Source organism: Camellia sinensis, chromosome 1 (assembly GCF_055761805.1).
Source record: "Camellia sinensis isolate YWXY chromosome 1, ASM5576180v1, whole genome shotgun sequence".
NCBI classification, from domain to species: Eukaryota; Viridiplantae; Streptophyta; class Magnoliopsida; order Ericales; family Theaceae; genus Camellia; species Camellia sinensis.
The window spans coordinates 242,705,674-242,730,389 of NC_138961.1; the positions used below are offsets into that span (position 1 = coordinate 242,705,674).

At 32.9% G+C, this 24,716-nt stretch overlaps 2 protein-coding genes and 1 long non-coding RNA gene across 8 annotated transcripts; 1 reads left to right on the top strand and 2 right to left on the bottom strand.

Annotated features, from left to right (window-relative positions):
- Positions 1 to 1,286: 1,286 nt before the first annotated feature.
- LOC114263474 (E2F transcription factor-like E2FF) lies at positions 1,287 to 5,963 on the bottom strand. 4 transcript variants are annotated; one of them, XM_082899914.1, is made up of 11 exons: positions 5,416 to 5,963; positions 5,269 to 5,336; positions 5,126 to 5,178; positions 4,931 to 5,008; positions 4,793 to 4,846; positions 4,412 to 4,493; positions 4,212 to 4,279; positions 4,060 to 4,132; positions 3,732 to 3,793; positions 3,231 to 3,639; positions 1,287 to 1,644 (listed from the first exon to the last, which is right to left on the bottom strand). In XM_082899914.1, the coding sequence occupies exons 1-11, from the start codon at positions 5,505 to 5,507 to the stop codon at positions 1,553 to 1,555; spliced, it is 1,131 nt and encodes a 376-aa protein (XP_082756040.1). In that variant the 5' UTR covers positions 5,508 to 5,963; the 3' UTR covers positions 1,287 to 1,552. The 4 variants fall into 4 exon arrangements, with proteins under 4 accessions (XP_082756040.1, XP_082756054.1, XP_028059824.2 ...); XM_082899928.1 differs by having other exon boundaries at positions 1,287 to 1,687; XM_028204023.2 differs by having other exon boundaries at positions 3,732 to 3,805.
- Positions 5,693 to 9,706, top strand: LOC114263475 (uncharacterized). Its single transcript, XR_014347206.1, has 3 exons — positions 5,693 to 7,885; positions 9,017 to 9,112; positions 9,435 to 9,706. It is a non-coding gene; the product is annotated as an uncharacterized LOC114263475 (long non-coding RNA).
- A 4,938-nt stretch (positions 9,707 to 14,644) lies between these two features.
- On the bottom strand, positions 14,645 to 20,818 carry LOC114263484 (F-box protein At5g03970). Of its 3 annotated transcripts, none has more exons than XR_014347234.1 (5): positions 20,481 to 20,818; positions 16,491 to 16,566; positions 15,509 to 15,586; positions 15,101 to 15,205; positions 14,645 to 15,014 (listed from the first exon to the last, which is right to left on the bottom strand). XR_014347234.1 is itself a non-coding variant. In XM_082899942.1 (5 exons), the coding sequence occupies exon 1, from the start codon at positions 20,595 to 20,597 to the stop codon at positions 19,191 to 19,193; it is 1,407 nt and encodes a 468-aa protein (XP_082756068.1). In that variant the 5' UTR covers positions 20,598 to 20,729; the 3' UTR covers positions 14,645 to 14,948; positions 15,101 to 15,205; positions 15,509 to 15,586; positions 16,491 to 16,566; positions 19,060 to 19,190. The 3 variants fall into 3 exon arrangements, 2 of the variants coding, with proteins under 2 accessions (XP_082756068.1, XP_082756065.1); XM_082899942.1 differs by having other exon boundaries at positions 14,645 to 14,948; positions 19,060 to 20,729; XM_082899939.1 differs by having other exon boundaries at positions 19,060 to 20,729.
- Positions 20,819 to 24,716: the final 3,898 nt, after the last annotated feature.

Consider the following 24,716-nt stretch of genomic DNA (forward strand, 5'->3'; position numbering starts at 1 on the left):
CCTCTTACTCTCATGTCGCAATCACATTCTTATCACATGACTAGATTATGTTAAAAATTTAAGCAATTGAGTAAGAGAAAAAGGACATTAACACTTACGTAGACGTTAAGATGAGATTTGACAAAAAAATACAAGGAATTGACTGTCACAATTTCCTGTGTAAGGACCAAAATAAAATTTGCCTAAAAATACAAGGGGTTGACTGTCATAATTTCATATATAAGGACCAAAGTGAGATTTAATCAGCAATACAAGAGGTTGACTATCATAACTTCATGTGTAAGGGTCAAATTAAGATTTGGTACAAAATGTGAAAGTGCAAAATATAATTTACCTTTTTTTTTTTTTTTTAAGGGTAAATTACAAATACGCCTCTTGAGATTTAATTAAAATGCAAATCGCTCCCTGTGATTTTGAAAATTATTCCACCCCCTGGAGTTTCTAATTCCATAACAAATCATCTATTTTATTAATAAACATTCAAAGTCAATTAACAATTTTTAATGATATTAGAAATATGTTTCAATTAATAATTTAGATAATTTTATTATTATATAAGAGAGCAATTGTAAATTTTATTTTTTAATTAATTTTGTTAAATAAAAAATTCTAACAAAGAAATATTTGTAATTTTTCAAATCATAAAGAATAATCTATACTTTAAACAAACAAAGAATGTATTTGTAATTTACCCTTTTTTTTTAATATTTTAGTTTTTTTTTTAACTTTTAGATGCACTTTTTCATATTTTTCACAAAAATATTGAAGTGCATTTAAATTTTTTTTAAAAAAATTAAAATAATTGAAAAAAAAACTCAATATTTGAATTTGAAAACTAAACAAGATGAGGAGATTTCAGTTTTGTAATGCATATTAATACGAAATCAACAGATGATACATTTTGAAATGTGTATTAATAAGAAATCGACAGATGTAATACTATCGTTTTTATGCCGGTAAAAACTAGGGCTTAACAAAGAATCCGTGAAATCCGTAATCTGATCCAATCCAGTCAAATCCAGTAGATTTGGATTGATTTTTTTGAATCTGTGGTTCGGTTTCAGATTGAAAAATTAAAAATTCATAGTTCACAAATTGATTCTGGATTAAACCTCACGGTTTCAGATTGAAACTGATTCAGATCGTATACAAATAATCTATATTTTTATAAAATTCTTACTACAAAATGTTGAAACTCTAAACAAGAACTTTGTTAGAAATATATATATATATATATATATATATATATATTATTACCCAATAATGTGCAAAGAAGAGCCAGAAACTTCTCAAAACACGAATACTTGCTAAACATATTCATCATTGAGGCATTACTTACATGGTCATCCATCCAAGCTATGAAACTAGGAGTATAAATTACAAACATGGAATTGAAGAAAGAAAAATCATCAATGCTATAATAAATTGAAGCTGGCTGCTCTGGCTGGTGCATCTAAAAAATGCATCCAACAAGAAGCCATAAACTCATCAAGAATCAGTGGAGTTATAGGGTTTCCCTGTTGAACATGTGCGTCGTTATGTGAGTATGGCGTCAGGATACTTCTTGAATTTGCTTCTTCCCGGCAACTTCATCATACCATGATTTCCATGCCTCAACATAATGACCAAAGAGGTCACTAAGAGCTGCCACACCATCAAGAAAACCATCTTCTACATCATTCAAATGCTGCAGTTGTATGAAGTTTATGATATGAGTGTACATGACATGCAGATCCACATGAGTTCGTGATGCACACACTATACATGATCCATGACCAAGCCAAAAACAATCCAGAAAGAAGGATATCAAACACCAAAACTGCTTTGCAATTTTAAACTAGGGATACTCCAGACTATTGGCAATTAAAATACTAAACTAATGCAAGAGAGGCAATAAAAGTGGTGTGTGGCCAAGTGACTCTTCCTAAACATTGTAACTTGGGCATGGACACAGAATAATAGGGATTGCTGGTTTTAAAAAAGAACAGTAACAAAACAGAAGTAAAGATCAACACACAATTCGATAGTTAGTATATCTCAGAAGCATTGTTAGTAATTGGGTCGCCACTTGAAGTGATTTCATAACAAAACAAAAAGGGTGTGTTTGATTGGACGGACTGGAAAATGAGGGATTGGAATTCATCGGACTTGAGTACTCAGACTGTGAATCCCCCGGACTATTTGGTTGGATTGGATATGTATCCTGTGTTTGTTTTTTCATGGGATTAGATGTCTGAATAGGACTATTTTCAGTGAATCCAACGTTTGGTGGGACGGATTGGATAGGATAAATGAACAAAAGACTATTTTACCCTTTTTCAATTGTTTACTAAGTAATAGCAATATTAAACATATCTTTAATATTTTAATTATTTTTAATTAAATAAATTCGTTTTTTTTAAATTAAATAAATAAATAAATAAAATATCAATAAAATTTGTTTTAAATCATTACTGTATAACAAATCATTATTTTTTTTTACATGCAAAACTTTACTGTGTTTGTTTATTTACACAATAAAATAAATTTATTTTTTACACAATTAAATAAATAAATAACCACTAAATTTGATTTAATAAAATTCTGTATAATCTGTATAAAAAATTTATATTATTTTTTTAATTAAAATTTTAAATAAATTTTAAATAAAACACATATTAAAATTTAAAAAATGAAATTAAATAAATTATAAACAAAATTTTAAAATAAAACATGAATAAAATATCTATAAAAAATTATTTAAAAATTTAAATAAATAAAACATCAATAAAAAGTTAAATAAAATTATTTTATTTTTAAATTGAGACATTTAAATTTTATTGAATTTTATTAAATATAATACATAATTAAATAGTAGAGGGTTAAAATGGTCATTTTCGCATCTAATCCCAACAGTGAATAGTCCCCACATTCTACCCACCCCCTAGGGCACAATAGTCCCCCATATGAGGGACATGGAGTCCGGCCGGACTCCATGTCCAGTGGACTAAAAAAAAATCAAACAGCGGATAATGAACACTATTTGGATTGTAATCCAAATAGTGGATAGTCCCACCTCCAATCTCCCCAATCAAACACGCCCAAAGAGTTGAACAAAAAAAATCTGTGATATTTTCATACTTAATCAACCCTATGAAATGTCATTACGATTTGCAATACTGAACTATATCCCAGATATAACCCCAACAGGATACCAAAAAGAACTTGTAATAAAAAAAATTTAAATGTACCTTGGTTGCGATATAGAGGACGATAAGAAGAAGCCAAGTCCTCCAAGCCTTGAACTCGCCTCGCATTTTTGTTTTCTGAATCTCCTACCTTGGGCATGTTGGCTGGAGTGAAAGGGCCAAACACAAAACCCTTGGAGCTATGTTTCCCCTGCTGCTCTGTTGAGTTCCTACCATGTTCATCTTTCAAATTGTTGCGTCTCTTATGCGTTGGCATATCTGCATTCTGGTTTGAATTACAATCAAGTGCAGAATCTGTTTTATATTTCTTTGGAAGAGTGTTGGTGATCTCAGTTCCAAACATTCTTTTTCTAGACTCATTCAAATCCAAAGAAGTTGCATGTCCATTCTTTGGACTTCCTTTCAACCCCAACCACCTGAATGCTGGTTTCCTGCTTTCTGGGTGATGAGTCTGCAAATCACATAGATGAGAAATTATGAAAGATGTTCTTTCTTATGCTTCTTTCCATTTACTAATTCATGATTTTCTGAAATGGATTTTACCTTTTCAATGAGATTCATGGATGAAAAGACATTTGCAATATCATAGAGGCGCCTGACTTTTGCTGCAGAATTATCTTAGGTAGACAGTGTCAGTCAAATCAATACAATTGTTTTTTCTCCCTCCACTAAAATAAATAAGACTAATGCTGTGTTTGGTTGGAGAATTTAAGGAGGGATTTGAAAAAAGAAATGAAAAAGATAGGTAAAATATGAATAAAACATATCTATATTTTACCTAGTTTCACACACCTTTTCATTTTCCCTTTCCAAATTCTTTCTCAAATCCCCCAACCAAACACAAGGTAAAGATGAGTTAAAGGTCAATTACTTCTCATAGCTGTTGGATCATGGATGTCACCAAGCAATGCTGTTGCAGCAGTATCAAGGGAAATCAAATCCACCTAACCAAGGAGATGGAGCATAATAAATAAAAGAAAAAACTAACCATTAATGGATCAACAATGTATGTGTCTAGCTTACACTGGAACAAATGAAAAGCTTGATAAAATTCTGAGTAAGAAGCCCCAGAGATTTCTCCTTCCTGTTGTCTGCCAAAATCATAATTAGAAGCCTATGAAGTCTATTTCAATGAGAATGGCAATCTTAATTAACTTCATGTTCCCTCAAAATCAAGTAAAGGACATAGAAACAAATGATAGAAAAGAACAGAGAGAAATTACCAACTTTACATGACGCTGAGGATTTTTCTTGCCTATCAGTTTTAGAATTGGAAGGCCCTCCCTTGTGATTTTCACTTGAAGCCTATTGAAAGAAGCTCATATTTATTATTAGGGAATAATAGGAAATGCATAAAACACCATTTGGTTGCTAAAATGTAGGACAGAAAAAAGAAATTCAAATGAATCAAAATCTCATATTAGATTAAATAACCAGCTAGGTAATCCACAAACTCTAGCCATATACCAATTGGCTGAGTTGAAACCGATTCTTCATAACCCACGACAAAATAACACGAGCTAAAACATTTTTGATTTTCCTTTAATTAACTCAACTTTTCTCAGTACACAAACAGATTGGGGAACTAGAGCTAGGTAACATACATTGGCAGAATGGAAGCAACCTGAGGTGGAAAAGTTCTCCCTCAATGCTTCTTCCTATTAAACAAATCAAAGTAAGGACAGATGTTCAGCAATTTTTCAATCCCATTTTTTATTTTTAACCACTGAAATTTTGAGTACCTTTAGCTGATCTAAAGCCTGAGGGATCGCACCAAAACCCTTCCAAAAATACTGATTCTTTGCTTTTCTTGATAAAACCTGAGAGAATTGATGAATCCAAATGCGTCAAAAATATATATATATATATATATATATATATCAGCTCAATGAGAGAAGAACCCTAGTCAGAAGAGAAGGAAATACAAAAGACCATACTCCAACACTCTCTAATATGTTGACAATATCATAGATTCGCCGCCTTTCAACACCTGAAAGGTATTATATTCAATAAACAGTCAATAACGAGAAGTTGATAGTTTTTTTAAAACAAAAATTGAGATTAGAGACTAGATCCATACCTAATTGGTTTGCAGCATCGTCCAATCCAATCGATTCCACACCATCACGATTATACAACTTTAGAAAACTGAGTGGGGAGAAAATCAAAATCCGCCTATCTATATATATATATATACACACATTGTGACAGAGAGAGAGAGATTTACTTGGTGCACAAGACGCCAAGAGATTTTTCTTTGCGGCTGTAATAGTATGGGTTTCGAGTTTGAGATTCTGGAGGGGGTGGCAGGGACGACATTCTTCAACCAGCTTTTGACGAATCGATCTCCTCTTCAATGAGATGAAAAAGGAGAGTTCTAGTTTGGTTTAGATGGAGAATTTTGAGAGAGAGAGAGAGAGAGACCGTTAAAAAAGGAGAGGGAGAATTATTGTTTCATTATTGAGAATCACATGGACATGGCGGGTTAATGAATTCAAATGGGGGAATCGGATCTTGGGGGAAGTAGAGAAGTGGGAAAACAGTGGAAATTTTTGAATTGGAGATGAATGCGCGGTAAAAATTTATTTTACCCCGGATCATGTGACCCCTTCCTTACTTGAATCTTGCTATTCGATGGCATAGTTGGTAATTCACATGGGCCCGTTTGTTTGGCCGTTTCAGTGGCCAGATTGAAGTAGGATTGCGGTGTGTGAGTTCTACTTGCGGTATGTTTCGGTGTTGTTTGAAAAGGTTGGCTGCACAATTTGGATGACTTGGTAATCTTTTTTGGCAAGGGATTAACTTGGCTGAAAAACGAGTGACGTTAATGTTATGTTTGGTTGGGAAATTTGAGGAAGGATTTAGAAAGGGAAAGGAAAAAAGTGTGTGAAACTAGGTGAAATTTAGGCATGTTTTATTCACATTTCACCTACATTTTCCATTTTCTTTTCCAAATCTCACCTCAAATTCCCTAACCAAACACATCATAAGCAAATAATGAGCAACTTTAGTCTATCCAATCGTCTCTTCCTAACGTCCAGTACTATGTGAATTTTTTGTTTTTTATAAACATAGCCAGCCAGCCAAAAAAACATTCTGCCGGACAAAAAAATAGCTGGCCAGCCAATTTTTTTTTTTTTTACAATCCCAATTGCACCATTTGTTTTAATATTTATTTTAATATAAAAATAAAATTTTAATTTATTTTATTTAAAAATAATTTAACAATCACATCATTAACCTTTCTTACACTAATACCAAAATAAACTCATTTTTACTTAATCCTCTTCCTAACAATCCTTTCTAACTTAATCCACCAAACAAGTAGGGTCATATCTTCTTTTTTTTTTGCATTTGTATAATGACTTCTAGTTGTTGGTTATGTGAGACTCGCACATAGGTGCGTGGCATTCACCGGTCAAATTGATCTAATTTTATAATATGATTTTAAAAAAAAAATAAAATTATAATTGAACTGTTATATTTTGCAAAATTACGCCATAATGTTCTAGAAAAATTAAAATGGTAATTGAATTGTTACATTTGTGAATTTAGATCATAATTGAACCGTTAAAATTGATTTAGTTTGGTTTAGTTTGATTTTATATTTCTATTCATTGTGTTTGGTTTTAATTTTTTGAAAATTAAATTTTTTATTTTATGTATTTTTTTATTTTTAGTGAATCTTTTCAAAATTTTAAATAATTTTTTATTTTTTTAGATGCACCTTACTTTGATGTATCTAAAAAATAAGATATTTATAAAAAAAGAATAAATACACAAAAATACGAAAAATGAATTATGATTTTTTTTAATATATATATTTGGTATTTAGTGAATTTTTTAAAGATTTTTTCACAAATATTATACTTTTAAGTGTATTTATGTTAGTTGTATTTAAAAATTAAAAAAATTACTTAAAATATTTTTAAAAAATCAGTAAAAACAAAAGAATACGGAAAAATTTCAGTTTTCTGAAAAGTTAATTACGAATCCTAAAACCAAACAAACTAATTAATTTTATATAACAATAAACATGATATATTTTTCATCTTAGTATACAAACCAAAAATAATTAATTTGATTAAATTTATTATAGCTGATCGATTTCATAATCAATACTGGTATTCAAACCTAATGATAAACTTTTGTTTTTGCAATTTTTATATATAATAATGACAAAAATAATAATAAATATATCACGGTGTGGTTGGATTTAAAACAACAACCTGATATGTAACCGAAAATCGGATCAATTTGAATAATTCCATCGTTCAACACACTCACAGAGATTCAAGCTATAATTACCGGTTCAAATGGGCCATTATTTTGGATTTGATGATTTAGAAATTTCTAAATTCGAGTATGTACTTGTGCTAACAATCATATATGATCTACAACAAAGGATTTATGTTTAAGAGATGGTGGGACTCTTGCTATTTTGGGAAATTTTTTAATTCTGAATTTTCTTGTTGCTAGATGGTTTGAAAATTGCTATTGACTTAGCACTTGTTGAAGTATTAGTCTATTTGTTTTGTTGTGGTACTGTTAGGAACTCTTCTCTTTTGCTTTTATAATTCGAGTATGTGACTTAGAGAACTAATATGTATGTGTTTATATTGACTTCATTTTCATTTGTTTCTTTTTAGTTGGCCGGTCAAATTACAGGTACTACAACCATTTTCTGAATTGATGAGGTATTTACCTAAGTTTCTTAAAATTTGAGTAATTATAAACTTTAAGTGTATAATCTAAAATAATTCTATGTATTAATATTGGTGGGCTGTTTTTTACTGAATTAATGGTATTCTTACTATTAATATATATAAGTTTTTTCCTAACATTCTCCATTCATGTGTGTTGTAGTAGTCATTGTGCTATTATATGTAGCAATGCCTTTGCTTATTACATACTACACAGCCATTGAAATTTCACGGTTAAAATTTTTCTGTCTCTTGAGAGTAACTGTTAACCAAAAATGCTTTATACCCCCACCGGGGGTCGACCCCCAGTGAGGTGGAGGCCCGTGATTGGGCGAAAAAAAACTTTTTTTTTTTTTTTGGTTGTCAGCCAGTAGAGGCGCACCACCTCACTGGGGGTGCGACCCCCACTGGGAGTATTTAGCAGGGTTGAACTGTTAACACCCTATTCATTGTTTAAAGCAAATTATACTTGTTTCTTGTTTTGTTGGATGTGAGAGTGCTCCATTTTGTTTTTCTTCGATTATTGATTTTATGGGGGATTTGTATATGCTTGTAGGTATATAGGCTTAGGTGCTTTGGTTGTACAAGGTTTATGCCTCCACCTTTCTTTTATGGAATAAATATGTTTGTTCTATAGTTCATTTTGAAGTATAAGAAGGTTATAATTTTGTCCAAATATAGTGGATACTGACACAATTATAAAATGTCTCCATTGTTACTTGAAGAAAGCATAATATGGCAGTTCGGATTATAAGCTTAATTTAGGTAATTACTAATTATAAGTTGACTTTTGTGATGATGGTGGTTGATTGAAGAATGAATATACTTCATCAAGTTCTTGTTGTGTAAATTTTTCTATAGAGCAAGTTGAGAGGACATTTAATTGAGATTTCTAGACAAAATGATAGACGAGAAGATAGAGAGAAAAAAAAAAATATTGCCAAAAATTAGTTTTAATGTTAAGTTAATAAAATTGATTTAACGCATTCTATTCGATTTAGCCTTTTTTCAAATGAGTGGTTGGTATGAATTCTCTCGTCTTTGAATTTTTGTAATCACATAGGTCGCGATCTTTGTGTTTACTATAACCTCTTAATAGATCAATGTCTTTTGTGTATTTTACAGGTTGAGAGCTCTGTTTCTGTTCCTACGGATGGACAATGGCCCAAACACCCTCTGATATGGTCTAGCATCTATCCCATTTTCACACCAAACTATGAGGTAACTATCGTCTATCATTTTGTCTATTTTACAGAAAACTGAGTCACCAATATTTCTATCTTCTAAAACCACAGAGAAATACAATCTTTCTAATATGACATCAAAATCTATATGATAAAGCATAGTAAGCAAGCATTCCATAGCAAAAGTCAGAGTTCTTGTTTTAACAAAATGATAAATAATAGATGAACAACTCAAATCATATATTAGCCTTCTAAGAAACCTTCTGATTGATTAGAACTTCAGCTCATGCTTTTGTCCCTAGACGTTTTCATTTGGATTTCTAAGAAAATGGTGTTGATCATCATCTTTGGTTTGCCAGGAAAGAGCATTAGGGAAGGCCACTGAAGCCCTTCCTTTGCCAGCATTCTCAAACTGGGCATGGCAAATGCAAAGCCATAGCGTGGTGTTGAAGTCGATTGTGGTTGATATCTTCATAGAGTTTTAATTCATATAATGAACTATGTTGAACTATTTTGATCCTATTTTGAGTTTTAACTCATATAATAAACTATGTTGAAGTGAATTTGGGTACTTTGTGTTTTAATTTTTGTAAAATTTTATTTTTTATATATTTTTTGTGGTTTGGGAGTAGAGTGCCTTTGGTGTGTGGATTTTAAATTTTTATTTTATTTTATTTTATTTGATTGGATGACAAATTTAATTTTTGTGCATTTTAAGTTATGAAATTAAATGGTTGCAAAACATTTTCTAAATTGACTTTTAGCGACGAAAATGTGTAGAAGAGAAAGTTATTTGTCTTTTAGCGACCAAAAATAGTTGTCGTTAAAAATGTCATTATTTTGTTTTTCGCAACCAAATTGGGATATTTTGTGACGAAGTATTAGCAACCAAATGTTTAGTCTTCTAAAATCAAACATTTTGTGACAATATAAAATTGGTCGCTAATTGTCATTTTTAGTGACGTTTTCAAAAATTTGTCACTAAAGACTTTTCTAGACGCACTTTAGTGACTTTTTTAGTGGCAAATTTAATTTTGTCACAAAAATTATTTTTAGACCAAAATAATGGTTTTAAGGACCAAAATAATTGGTCGCCAAAAGTCTTTTATGTTGTAGTGTATTTTCCTATCAGAATTTTTTATTTAACAGAATTAATTGAAAAAGTAAAATTTCTAACTGTTCACCTATACAATAATAAAATTATCTGAATTATTAATTGAAATAAACTTTTAACATTATTAAAAATTGTTAATTAACTTGATGATTTATTAATAAAAGAACCTATTTGTTGTGAAATTAGAAATCTTAGGGGGCATAATATAACTTCTAGAACTATAAGGATAATTTGTAATTTAAGTAAATCTCAGAGGATGTTTTTGTAATTTATTTCAAATTTAAAGAAGTGAGATTGATAATCATTAATAAATTTATATATATTTTTTATAGAGGGAACCCAAGGAAAGTTTAGACGGTTATAATAAGTCATACGGTAAATGAAAAGTTTTAACAGTTAAAATAAGTTATGCATGCTTATTTGAAAAACAAGGTTAAATGAGTTGGTTGGATTTAATAACATGTTAAATAAAGAAAATTGATAAACCATTTAGTAGTTGTGGAGGGATGGTGGTGGAGTGATAGTCAGTGCCGGCCTGGGCATGGGCCAACTAGGGCCCCTCAAAATAGATCTAGAAAAGGGGTCATTCTATTATGGTTTAGTGTAATATATTAGGTATGTTTTAAGTTTAAAAAAAAAAAATTAAAGAAGGCACAAACTAATTTAAAATAAATTGACTCATTAAAAAATTGAAAGTCCCATTCAAAAAAATTAACATTGTTATCCATTGAAAATAGACCAAAAAAAGAGTCCTCCTATTATAGTTTATTGTAATATATTAAGTATATTTTAAATCCTTAAAAAAACTAAGGAAGACCCAAACTAACTTAAAATAAATTGACCCATTAAAAAATTGAAAGACCCATTTAAAATAACTAGCATTGTTATCCATTGAAAATAATTTTGCCAAAAAATTAGATTATGCAAGTATAATTGATTTATTTGCTTCTAAAAATGCAAGAAGAGCGATAATCAAATGACACTTATTAATTGTTGTAATGTAATACTAAGTATTTTTTGTGACTTTGACATAATTTTTTTGTCTTTTATCTTCATTTTTTTTCATTCAATGAAAAAAAAATGTGAAAGGCCCCAAAAATTTATTAGTTAATTATTGACTTTAGGCCCCAGAAATCTTAGGGCCAGGCCTGGTGATAGTGATAATAATGGTGGTGAAAGTGGAGGGAGTGGTGGTAGCAGTAGATAGATAGTGATGATGGTAGGGTTAAAGTAAAAGACTCTTATCATTTGAATGACATATAATATTTAATAAATATTTTATTTCATTTTTACTTATTTAAATTGTACGAGTATCACGTGTCTACTGTTAAGTGTATTTGTTTAGAAGTCTTGCCACATTTACTGTTAAGTGGACGTAATTCCTATAATGTATTTTTATGATTATAGACAAGAAAAATAGGTGGTAGCTCGAAAGTCTGTGGCCCGATTTTGGGTCGAATTTTTTTTTTTCTAGCATTTGAATACACAGAGAGAGAGAGAAAAGAGAGAGAGAAGGAGAAAAGAGGAAGAGGGAAGAGAGAAGAGGAAGAAAAGAAGAGGAAGAGAGAAGGAGGACGACGGCGGAGAACGATGGCGGAGGACGACGGCGGGTTGGTGCTGGTTCTGCCGACGACAGGCTCGTGCTGGTTTGTGCTGGTTCTGCCGACGACGGAGGACGACAGCGGGTGCTGGTTCTGCCGACAACAGGCTCGTGCTGGTTTGTGCTCGTGCAGCAGCTCAGCCTCCGCCGCTCCTCCGCCCCTGGTTGATGCCCCCTCCTGTCCAGTTCTCCCTTCCCTTCCCTTCTTCTTCTTCTTTTTCTTCTTCTCTCTTCTCTTCTTCTTCTTCTCCCCTCTTCTTCTTCGTTTCTGATTAAACACAGGAAAAAGGCCACAAAAAAAAAAAAAAACAGGTGTCGAGCCAAATTCGACCCACGAATTTCGAGCTACCAACCGTGGTTGTATAGACAATAGCTGTGTTCACATTATTAAATCTAGCCATCTTTAATGTTTAGTGAAAAAGCCAATATATATGTATATATATGTAGGGAATTTGTAAGACCTGGTTTTATGGCTCTACCTTTTTACATTTATTTATTATTTTATTTTTAATATTTAAAACAGTATTGAAACAAACTTTCTTGAATTTATAGAAGCGAGATTGTTAATCATCTATATATTTTTTTATAGAGGTGGTGAACAGGAAGTTTGGATAGTTATAATAAGTTAGAAAAATGTTTGGTGGCCACAATATTCGCGGCTCAAATGGCTCGAATTGACCAAAACGACGTCGTTGACGTTGTTTTGGTCAATTCTAGCCATTCGAGCCTGGGAAATTCGGGCCCTCTATCATTGCTGAATAAGTTATGCGGTGAATGAGAAGTTTTGACGGTTAAAATAAGTTATGCATGCTTATTTTATAAGTTAAGTGAATTGGTTGGATTGACTAATATGTTAAAAAAAAGAAATTGACAAACCGTTTAGTGGTTGTGGAAGGGTGATAGTAGTGGAGTTGTTACAATCCAAACTCGGTATCCGGAGGTTCGGCGTCACAACAAGGCAATAACTGAATTATTCGAGTGTTGTAGGAGTGATAGCGACAGTAATGGTAATGGAAGTGGAGGCAGTGGTAGTAGCTGTAGACAGGTAGTAATGGTGGTGAGGTTAAAGTATAAGACTCAACTTGAGTGACACATAATATTTAATAAATACTTTATTTTATTTTTATTTATTTAAATTATACAAGCATCACGTGTGTCAAACAGTCTTATCAGATTTATTGACAAGTAATGTAATCTCGGTATGTATTTTTATGGTTAGAGATAATAATTGTGTTCACATTATTAAATCTATCCATCTTTAATGCTAATGGAAAAGCGCAAAAAAAAAAAAAAAAAAAAAAAAAAAAAAAAGAAAGTAAGTTTATGTGTGCAAAAATAAACACAGAATATGATACAATCCTCTCATAAATGGTGAGATCCACATGTGGGACCCACTTCTTGTAAAAGGATTGTGTCCTATTTTGTGTTTAATTTCCATGTTCCTAGCATTACTGGAAAAAAAAAAAATGAAGAATTTGCAGGAACTGATTTTACTACTCTACCCTTAAAGTTTTTTTTTTTAAAATTTTTAAAATAAAATGAATAATGTTGAAACTTTATTCTTAAATCTATAGAAGTGAGATTGCTAATCATTTACATATTTTTTTAAAGAAGCGGCAGATGAAAAGTTTGGATAGTTAAAATTAGTTATTATGTAAGAAATGAGAAGTTTTGATGGTTAAAATAAGTTATGCATTTTTATTTAATAGTCTAAGTGAGTTGATTGAATTGAAAAACATGCCAAATAAATGAAACTGACAAACCATTTAGTGGTTGTGGAGGGTTGATAGCGACAATATGGGTAATGGAGGTGGAGGTAGATGGGTAGTGATGGTGGTGGGATTTAGGCAGAAGACTTCTATCACGACACATAATATTTGATAAATACTTATTTGAATTGCATATGTATGACTACTGACTTTCATTGAGTTTACTATATATAATCTATTTAAATTTTTGTATGAATTTAAATAACTTTAAATGAGTTTAATTGGCCGGATTGAATATTAGGTTTAGTTAGCCACCTCTTCAAGTGGAGGTAGTCACCTCCAACTTTTACTTAACTCAAAATATTATCTGAACTAATTTTTATTGTGTCATTTTTCTGAAATATTTATACTCAAAAAAAAAAAGAAAAAAAAATTGATATAATTTAAGAAATTTTTTTATTCCTACACTATTTATTTAAGGAAAAAGCTTTAGTACAGGTTAAAAGCCCTTATTTAATTTTGAATGAAATATATATATATATATATAAAATAAGTTAAAGGTGTTGATTTTACCTTCCCATTAAAAGGACAAAGTTTACTTATTTAGCTCCCTCAACATGGCTCCATACTTTGGCCAAATATACATTAAAAAAATTGAATAAATTGTATACATAATCATAATAGGTTCTCTTAAAATTTTAATTTATTTAATATTTCATTACATGTTTATATTTTAATTTATTTATCATTTTATTCCATATTCATCAGCTTATGAAAGAAATGATATCATACTAAAGATAGTTGTGACATAATTTTATATTGCTGCAAATAAATTTATGCGACAATTATCTGTCGGAAAAAAATGAAGAAAAAGAAAAAAACAAATGCTATACTAATTTTTGTAGCATCGCTATACAGGTTTTTTCACAACTGATCATATTAAAGATAGTTGTGATAATAATTTTTCATGCGACTTCTGTTGCAAAAAATAAAAAAAAAACAACGACGACGACAACAACATTTAAAAAACAAAAAACGAAAAAACAAATGCTACAATATTTTTAGTGGCATTCGCAAACAGTTTTTTGAAACGACGCTTGGTGGCATTTTCCACACAACGCCGGTAAATGTCTAAGAAATTAAAACAATAAAATATGTATATCTGTTTCTCTTGCAACAATAATTCATTAAAACTTGCCCTTATGATCAATCACAAAATAATGTTTGATATAATTGATTTACATTCAACATACGAAAATAAAATGTTCAAATAGCTCCAAGGCTTAAAAAAAAAGAGGGGGGGGGGGGGGGGGGGGGGAGAGGGGGATTGGAGAAGATGAAGTTCAGGTTGAAAAAAAAAAAATCTTGAAGCAGTATCTTTCCGGTTCTTTAATTGGATCTTCTTCATGTAGAATTCAAGCTTGAATTCCCCCCAATATATCATATATGCCTGTGTAAGCAATTTGGGCGCCTCATTCATTAATAGAAACCACAACTGTAAAGAGTTTTATAGTACCTAGTCATCATGGCAACAATAAAATCAAGCAATCATGATATACCCATAAGGATCTTCAATAACAATGAACCAATTAACAAAAATACCTTTGAATAGCCTCCAGATCTCTGTATGTATGCCCTTATAGAAAATACACAATAGTGCAAACAAATGTGCTCATCATAAACTCCTTGGATTTTCAAAATATTATCCTACATAAGAGAAATGAAGTGGATGTCAACTCTAATGCAAAAAAAATACTCTCAAAAGTGCGAATATATTGATGAGTTGCAAAATTAACAGCTTCTTAAAACAAGTGTATAAGCTCAGCTTAAAAGAATCAGTCCCTAGAAGAAGAAAATGCAATGGTTCATAACATGCCACTCAAAATACTAATACATCAAGGACAAATTTCTGATGCAGCATGCAATAGAAATAAAAAATATTTGATGCAACCATACAAGTGTGATGACACAGTCCTGTAAATATTATACAATTTGATTTCATGGCTTCACCTGCTGCAATGGATGATATGTGACTAGCGGAGAACTTTGCATTCTCACAGGCAAGGCATATCTTCAGATTATTATTACCTACCAAAAAAAAGGCATATCGTCAGATGTGATCAAACTGAAATTATGGTGATGCATAGGACTGTATTAGTGGAGAACTAGTGTCCATATTAGATAATGATGGTGATGAATTAATGGAGAGGTTCATGAGTTCTTTTCCCCTCTTAAACAAAACCAATTAAGCTAGAGAAAATAAAGAAAATGAGGTGATAGAGCTGTGCGCTCATCCACAGCTAATGTCAAGATAGCTAGATAATGATGGTGGCACCTTCATGGGAGTGCCTTAAAGCATGGGTCATAGCTAGTATCTCTACATTGGTTGTAGGTAGGTAGCACAAGAGTAGTACTAATATATTTTCAATCTCTCATTCCTTGGCAGTGCTTTATGTAGGAAAATGCATTAGTCCCATAAGACAAGTGTAGTATTTAATTTAACCACTGGTTCAATAGTTAAATTCGACCTACTAATCTTGAGATAGTGGGTTTGAACCTAAGAACCACCACTTTGTCCAAATTATGCCAAAGGAAACGTTACGGACCCCCTTCAAATGGGACTGAACAGGGTGTAGTTCTTTTTCATTATTATTTATCATATTCCATATCCCATATACTGTATGTAAGTTGGTGCATTGTTGTGGAGGAATTAACTAGATCTTTTTGAAAATGAACAATTAATGTACAATATTGATTGAGAAAGTCATTTCATGCAATTACAATTCTAGAAATCTAATAAAAAAAATCTCTTTCCCCAAAATCAAACGAGGAATTTTGACATATTTTTGTTTCTTATGGTCTTCCGACACACCATAAGACGAACACTCAAACCCTAAATGCCGTAAAGCCTTCAAAAAAAAGTATGATGCAACAATTCAAGTGTAATAATACTGTCATTCAAATATTACATAACTTGATTTCATGGCCTCACCTGCAATGGATGACGTGTAACTAGTTGCAGAACTTTGCATTTTCACAGGCAAGGTATATCTTCAGTTTATTATTACCTACCAAAAAAAGGCATTCATCAGATGAATTGCACTCAAATTATGTAATAAGAAATAAATGAATAAGTTGATAGAACTGTATTAGTGAGGACTAGAGTCTACATTGGACAACAATGGTGATGAATTACATGGAGGGTTCAAAAGTTTTTTTCCCCTCTTAAACAAAACCAGTTAAGCTAGAGAAAATAAAGTGAATTGAGATGATAGAGCTGCATTCATCCACAGCGAATTTCAAGATAACTAGATAATAATGGTGGCAACCTTCATGGGAGTGCCTTAAAAGCATGGTTTAGTATCGCTACATTAGTTGTAGGTTGGTAGCACAGGAGTACTACTAATATATATTTACTCTCTCATTCCTTTGCAGTGTTTTAAATAGGAAAATGCATCCCTTAAGATAAGCCTTGTATTTTCATTTAACAACTAGTTCAATAGTTAAAACTCAACCTACTAATCTTGATATTGTGGGTTCGAACTTGAGAACAACCACTTTGTGCAAATTATGCCAAAGGTTAGGTTTGTACCCAATCTACCCCCTCCTAGAAAATTGATTATTTTATCCAGCACCCATCCTTAATTCACAATTTTCTCAAAACATGCCCAAAACTATTTTGTATTTGATGTGCCTAATTTCCCGGCTTGCCAAGCTTTTCTTTGAACACAATTGATCCATTTTTCTGTTAGTTTGTTGAATCATCTTCTTCGTTGCAACATGGTTAACATCCATCTTTTTAAAAAATTGTTTGCCTCTTTTTGCTCTTTCATCCATTTTCATGATTATGGAAAACTTCTTCCCAAGGTCTGTGGCCCTTTTCATATAATGGGTGGTTGGTCCCCATTCTTTGATTCAACTCCCGGGTGTCCTTTGACAAATCCGTTATCAATTTTCTAGTTGTTGCTATTGATTTTTCTATTTCTGCCATCTTTTGATGATGACCAATCATTTTTTCTAGGTATACTTTGATATATCCTCTTTCATTTTGTGAGTTGTGGCTTCTGTTATCTTTTAGTGATACCAATCGTTTCATCATGGCAAACACACAAACCTACTTTTCCTTTTTTCAGGCATTTACTCGGTTTCATTCTTTTGTTTTTGGTGAAGCACTTGCTAGCTTCTCAATTCTCTTCTCGCCTTTCCAGACCCTTGGTTAACATTTTCTAGCTACCAAAATTTATCTTCAATTTTGTATCATGGAAAATTTTGAAAGACTCACTTTGGTTTTGACAGCAAATTTGTTGGGGGCAGTAGAAGCCTAATATTAAAAACTGTACTAATAATGGGTATGTCTATGCAAGGAGATATACAACTGTATTAGCCATACAGAGCTCCTTCAATATGTATTTAGAACACAGACAAAATATTTCTATTTTATTAATCTCCTTCCTTTTACTTCACTTAAAAATAATCATCCTACCATATTCTTTTTATAGGACTACATAGAAACTCGAGTTACATAAATCACACGCCTCTAGAAACCATTTTCTATTCTTATGCAACCTATTAAACATATTCATGTATTTTCTTAAAATGAATGTACAACCCAACATAAATTTCTAGAAAATTGTGGGTTACTTTTTCCAGAAAGTAAATCATGAAACACGTTATTAAGACCCTAAGTCACCAAAAGGTGTTCGCGGTGCAGGTACAGGAGCTTGAGAGCATCTTTTATGAAAATACCTTCAGAGCGGGAGAGGCTCTAGAGTGTGTACATACATATATATTTTAATACATCATACACAACAATATATTGTAGTAATAAATGAAAAGGTTGACATGTGGTTAACACATACATAGTGGTATGGTGGTTTGTCGTTTCTAGTTTCATATTTGAAGTTGTCAGATCAATTCTTCTAGTTACTAACTTTTTGTCCTTTTAGCACATAAAAGAATTTGTACGGGTGGGCCAGTGCAGAATAGGCACAGCACAGCCATCACCACGTGGCCACTAATTATTGGTGAATAGGGAATTTGGTGTAGATTCACGAATTTGACAGCCACAATTTGTGGATTTGCCCATTTTCTTCATCAATCCGCCAATCCGCACTACGGTGAGCAATCCAGCCACCCTACCATGCAGATTAGGTGACTGAGTTAAAAGCTATTTAAATAGTAAATATATCGGTCTGCCTTTCATCTTGTATTAATTATGTTTAAAGGGCACCTTCAGGATCTACTCATAAAATTGGTAAAACCTGTCTAGTCTATGTATTATTGTTAAAATTCAATTGAAACCATCACAAAAAGAAAAAAACTCTTCTTGATCGCCATTAAAAACTAGTAATGGCACTTAATATTGTCCATTTTTTTGTACACACTTTCCTTCTCTTCATGACAGACACAATCTCAGGTAACATGTCCTCAACAAAGGAAGTTCATAAGAGTAACTGATAAAACAGTTGTAACAACAGTTTATAGGCAGTACAATTTATTGATAACATGAAAAAAAAAAAGAAAAAAAGAACAAGATACATAATTTAGGAAAACTTAATCACCATCTGAGAGGGTTGAGAACGTTGTCAGTCAAGTGAACGAGCACAGATGGCATTACCACGCGCCAAGAAACATCCACTACAATGCCAACTGGATTATTATGTGACCATACAGGATCGCTCTGCAGCTCAAGTCAACATGTACTACTGGCATTACTAGACCTTGAACGCTTCACACCCCTCCTAACGCGTTTAGGAAGCGGTGTCGGCCACATTGGGAGCACAAATGGAATCACCACGCGCCAAGAAAGGTTTTCATCGATGCCAACTGGAATACAAGAAACTTCCAACCGTTTTGTCTTAATGTTATAAGCGACAATACAAGATCTCTCCTCACATCTTAAATACACGATATCCAAATTAAATGGATGGTATGCCAACGGAATGAAATGAACATGAAATAAATAGCTACTTATGTGAGGATCATCCGACCAAATTTCACCACGTGTAGCTCGATGCACTAAATTCCACTCCCCCTTTTTATAATCTCTCATAATCCACATACTAAAACAGAAATCCTCCGTGATATCAGGAGCTGCCTCAAAATACCTAAGCATCCCTTGGCACTCCTCGCACAAATGGTAAGATCCATCATATTGATTTTCGCTTTCCATGTCTCTATAATTGGGCAAATCGATCAGTCTACATTCCTCAAAATTGTAAGGATCAAAGGCTACAATTCGATGTCCATAGGCAAACCAATGCATTACCCCATTAAAAACAAAAGGGCCACCACGTTTGCACAACTTAAACGGTTGAGGGAAAGAGAGCCTATAGCAACCCCATTTACGGGTCTCCGAAGAGAAGACCTCGAAATTGAGATAAACAGACTCTACAGGGTGCCATTCAACACGAACCACCTTGTAGCTAGTGACCATATTATCCTGATTAGCGAAAGCAATCAAGCCCTCGCCGATAAAAAAGGGGTGCAGATTTAGACCACCTTCTGGGGGTTTGGGTAAAGTAACCCATTGTGTGGTTACAGGGTCACACATATAGTAAGTTAACGGAGCCACCAAGCAAGACAGAAGCAAGCCTTTGCTCGTTGCCAAGATCTTAAACAGTTTCCTGCGTTGTTGGTGTTCTTGGTGAGTAGACAGAAACAACACAGAGAAATTCTCAGATGGGTACACATCAGGCGATTCGGGATCCAGACGCTCGAGAATTTGCCGAAAATGCGATACGTATACGTACCGATAAAGGATTCGGAAATTGATTTTCCGAGACACATACAATTGAGAAAACGAGGGTTCGGAAATTCGAGAGAGCCAGTTTGGGGACACAGCTTTGAACCTAAAGACCCATTTGACGGGCAATCTGAGAACAATTTCTTGGATAAGCGAATCGTGAAGGTGAGGTAAACCTAATTGGGAGTGATCAACATCAACAACTTGCTCATCAGATTGGGGATTTCTGCTACTAACCTTAATCGGAGAAGGTAGTCGGCAGGGTGTAAGCTCACGACAAAAGTCGCCACTATTTCCGTCGTCGCCGTCACCGTCGCCGCCGTTGCTTCCACAGCTGCTTTGGGGGCTCTGCATGGTTGCAATTGGAACCAGAGAGAGTCTCTCTCGATCTCTCTCTGTGTCTCTCGGAGGAGAGTAAAGTAAAGGCAGTGGCTTGTGATTGTGTTGTGTGCGGTTGGGCTGGGGCCAGTGGCCGAGATAGTGATTGATTGCAAGTGATTAATGTGTTGGATGGTGTTTATATGCGGCTGTCTGTAGCGTAGCGCCTACTCAGATGTCTTGCCAGATTTACTGACAGGTAGATTTGTATCGTAAATACGTAAGTATTTATTTATGAGTTATGGCAGGAATTAAATAAATTAGGTAATTTACAAACACTCCTTGAAATTTGGTAAAAATATAGGAGTTGGTTTGACAAGGGCTCATTGGTCTTTTTTGGCTTAATAAGCTATAAAAGATAGAATAGGCTCATGAGCCACAACAGACAAAAACATCTCATCCAACCCCATAATCATTACACTCTTCTCTCACAAAAAAATTAAAAAAGTCAAAAAGCCAAAAAGTCAAAAGCCCTTCCCAAACTAAGCTTTTGAGCCCAGACTCATATAGTCAAAAAGCTAAAAAGCCAACTCACTTCCCAAACGGAGGCTAGATTTTTTTTTGAGGTTTAAAAAATTATCTCGCTCTTTGGAATTTATATTTTCATAACAAATTATTTCTTGAGGTTTTTATTTTTATACAGATTCTCCCTAATTTTCCTTAATTTGTTATGAAAATTTGACCCTCAAGAAGCAATTTGTAATTTCTCAAACCTCAGACAAATCTGTATTTTTACCAAACCTTAAGGGGAGTGCTTGTAATTTGCCCAATAAATTATTAAATTTTTTATTAAATTTCTAATTTCCATATATATGTGATTTGTGTAAGTCTTATATCTATGTAAAATTTACTTCATAACATTTTATTTTATTTTATTTATTTTGCACTCACACTATCAAATCTACTAGCATTAAAATTAATGTGTATTTAGAGATTCTTTGGGATAAATTAAAATAAGTATATATTTTTATTTTATTTTTTATTTTTTAAAGTTATATTATTTTTTTTATATTTTTTAATAAAAAAATTAAAAATATGTTTATTTATATCATTTCAAACAATTCCTTAATACCAACGATAACTACCCCACCAAAAAAAGTTAAAAATATATATTTTTTCAAATATTCTATTAAATTTTTTATTTAACATTGTAAATCTCACACGAGCATTTAGTTAATTAAGAGTAATGTTAAAGATTTTAAAAATTTTATCAAAATTTTTATGAAATGTCTCACATAAGTATGAAATTCACATCACATGGGAATCCACATGGTGTAGATCTCACATTTGGTAAAAATTTTATAATTTCTAACATTTTTCTTTGGTTAAATGTTTTATAGCATCTTTTTGTATTTTTAACCTTGCTCAAAAAAAAAAAATATATATATATATATATATATATTACTTAATTTTATACCTCTTTGAGAAGTTTTACAAAAATTCTATCTTCAAATTATCTAAAAAAAAAAAAACAAAATAATGACTAATTGTGTTTTTATGTTGATAACTCAGTATCTAACTAAATAGAACAATTAATTCGGAATATCAAATTCATCGTCCATTAGTGAGGGGATTCAATTAAAATTAAGGTGAAGTATCTTCTGAAAAGTGTTTTTTTTATAAAAACGTGTACTCATAACATTATCTGAATTAATTTGTAGTGTTATTTTTTTCCAAGTGTTTATAAGGGAATTTTTAATCTTGTTTGTTTATAGAGACAACCCCCATCCAGTATTAATTAATTTTAAATTACACATATTTGGTTCCTCTAATTTTTCAAAAATTAAATTGTTAATAAAAGTTAATATATCTAAGAATTTGGAAAGATGGTCAAAATAAGCTTTTTGGTAAAAAACTGTTTAAAAGCAGCTTATAAGCAATTTTTTTGTGAGAGAGGAAGTGGGTTATAATTCGGGAAGTAGATTATAACCCACTTCCCAAAAGAGGCCGAAATATAGGATTCAACGTAAAAAAGTTAGTAATTTGAATAAAATATTTAAAATATATATAGTTTCTCGCCGCTAGTATCTATAGAATATCTTACGATTGCTATCTTTTTATAACTCAATATGAATATAAAAGAACATGTTTATTTATTTATGTTTTTCATATTATTTTTTATATTTTACGTAGTAAAAATTGATATTATAATTGATATTTTCTTTTTAAAAATTCTATTCACCTACTCCATGTTGAAATTTTAAGGCTGTTCCTATCTTTATCATTGATTTATAATTATTTTTTTAGAACGTACACTAAATTAAAAATGTTCCTAATTTATATGCATATAATTACGATGTCATCATTTTGTATCACCAAATTATATGACAAAATAATATTAAATTCTTTCATAATTAGCTCCAAATAAAGAAATCAATCGTAAATCTTGATGTCATCAAAGACGCATAATATTTCTCAGTTTTTTTTATTTTTTATTTATTTTTTGTTGGGCACTTACTTACCGAGAATAACATGTGATATATCAAGCACAATTTTAAAATAGATGGCAATAGAAAAGTTAAGAACCCAGAAAGGAAGTCCACAAACATAGATTATCCGAATTTTCCTTTTTCAACATGCATCTGGAGAAGACTTTGTGTGGGGATATATTTTCTGAATACCAACACGTGGCATGGTGACGCCGACGTGTCAGCCGAGGTGCCACGTGCCCTGGTAGTTAAGCCGAGGTAATCTCGGAGAAGCCGAGGTCATCTCCGAAGATATCGGAATCCGAGATAAGGGGCAAGAGTCCTAAGGCACAAAGGGGACTGAATCAAGATAAGGATAAAACTCTCAAGGAGTTATCTTTATCACTTAAAAGAGTCCAGAGTAAACAGTGAATTAGAATTCATAGAAGTCATACTTCTAGTGGGACTTGGATTGAGTATATTATAAAAGAGAGGCACCCCCATGGGTCTAAGGTATGTAATTTATACTTTGAGTATTCAATTTAGTACTTGATTATCTTTGAGAGATATACTGACTTGATCGTCGGAGTGCCCCCGGGTGGAAGAACCACCGCCGGAGCTTTTTTCTTTCTGTTTCAGGTTGCTTAAGCCATCTATTCTGCTTGTGCTCTCCAGCTGATCACTAAACGGGCAGTGTGGTCAGATTTTCACCCACACAATTTGGCGCCGTCTGTGGGAACGAAGGAAGAATAGATGGCCAGTAACGGACAGCAGGAAAATATTGGGGATGACGCTCCCACTGGGAGTGGCAGACCAATTGACCTTGACATCGAAGGAGATAACCACAATACAGAAGCCCGTGACCAGGGTCACAGAGAGAACGACGTCATCCCAGAAGGCGACACGTCAAAAAGAGCAAACCAAGGAAAATACTACAATGAAGATAACCTCTAGGTATGGAGGGACATGTGCCTACGGAGGGATGAGGAAGTAAAAGAACTAGCAAACAAGTTGGCGGACTTCCAGTCAGTCGTCAACTTCATGATGCAGAATAATGTTATGCAGCCACCATACCCGCTGCAAGATACGCCGATGCCGGCGAACAACACTCAGAAGGATGGAAGAAAAACAATTCCCGAGGTCCCTCAGCATACCAGAAGCGGAAGGCATTCTCACCGGCCTTCCAGGGAAGTCGGACGGGAAAACCCAAGGCAAGAAGAGTCCCGAAGGACACACCACATGAAGAATCCAGACCCCAAAGAACATCGACATGTTCAGGGGCAAGTACTCCATTTTGACACAACCCATGAAGAAAGATCCAAACGACCCCACCACGAGGCCGAAAGCAGTATACCAAAAAGACTAAAATCCAAAGACAGCCGAGCTCCAGGGAGGAGCAAAGAAAACTTAAGGGACTACCTCAAGAGGAGGCAGCAGAATGCAGAAGCCGAGGTAAATTCCCCAGTGAAACCGAGGACAGCCTTCTCGGTGGAACTGGACAAATTCGAACCGCCCAAAAGATTCAGTATGCCGAGGTTTCAAATCTATGATGGTAAGTCAGATCCAAACTTTCATGTTGGGCTATACCTAAATTCAATGGCGTTGTATAGCGGGAACGAGCCGTTGCTCTGCAAAGTATTCCCCTCATCCTTTGGGGAAATTGCATCTGATTGGTTCCATAAGTTAC

Bases quoted from the DNA above. Each gene is read 5' to 3' on its own strand.
- LOC114263474 (XM_028204023.2), bottom strand. From the start codon at position 5,507: ATGTCGTCCCTGCCACCCCCTCCAGAATCTCAAACTCGAAACCCATAC. The intron at 5,179-5,268 runs GTATGGATCTAG...AATACCTTTCAG, and splicing joins CGATGCTGCAAACCAATTAG to GTGTTGAAAGGCGGCGAATC. The intron at 4,133-4,211 runs GTAAGCTAGACA...CTCCTTGGTTAG, and splicing joins AGCTTTTCATTTGTTCCAGT to GTGGATTTGATTTCCCTTGA.
- LOC114263484 (XM_082899942.1), bottom strand. From the start codon at position 20,597: ATGCAGAGCCCCCAAAGCAGCTGTGGAAGCAACGGCGGCGACGGTGAC.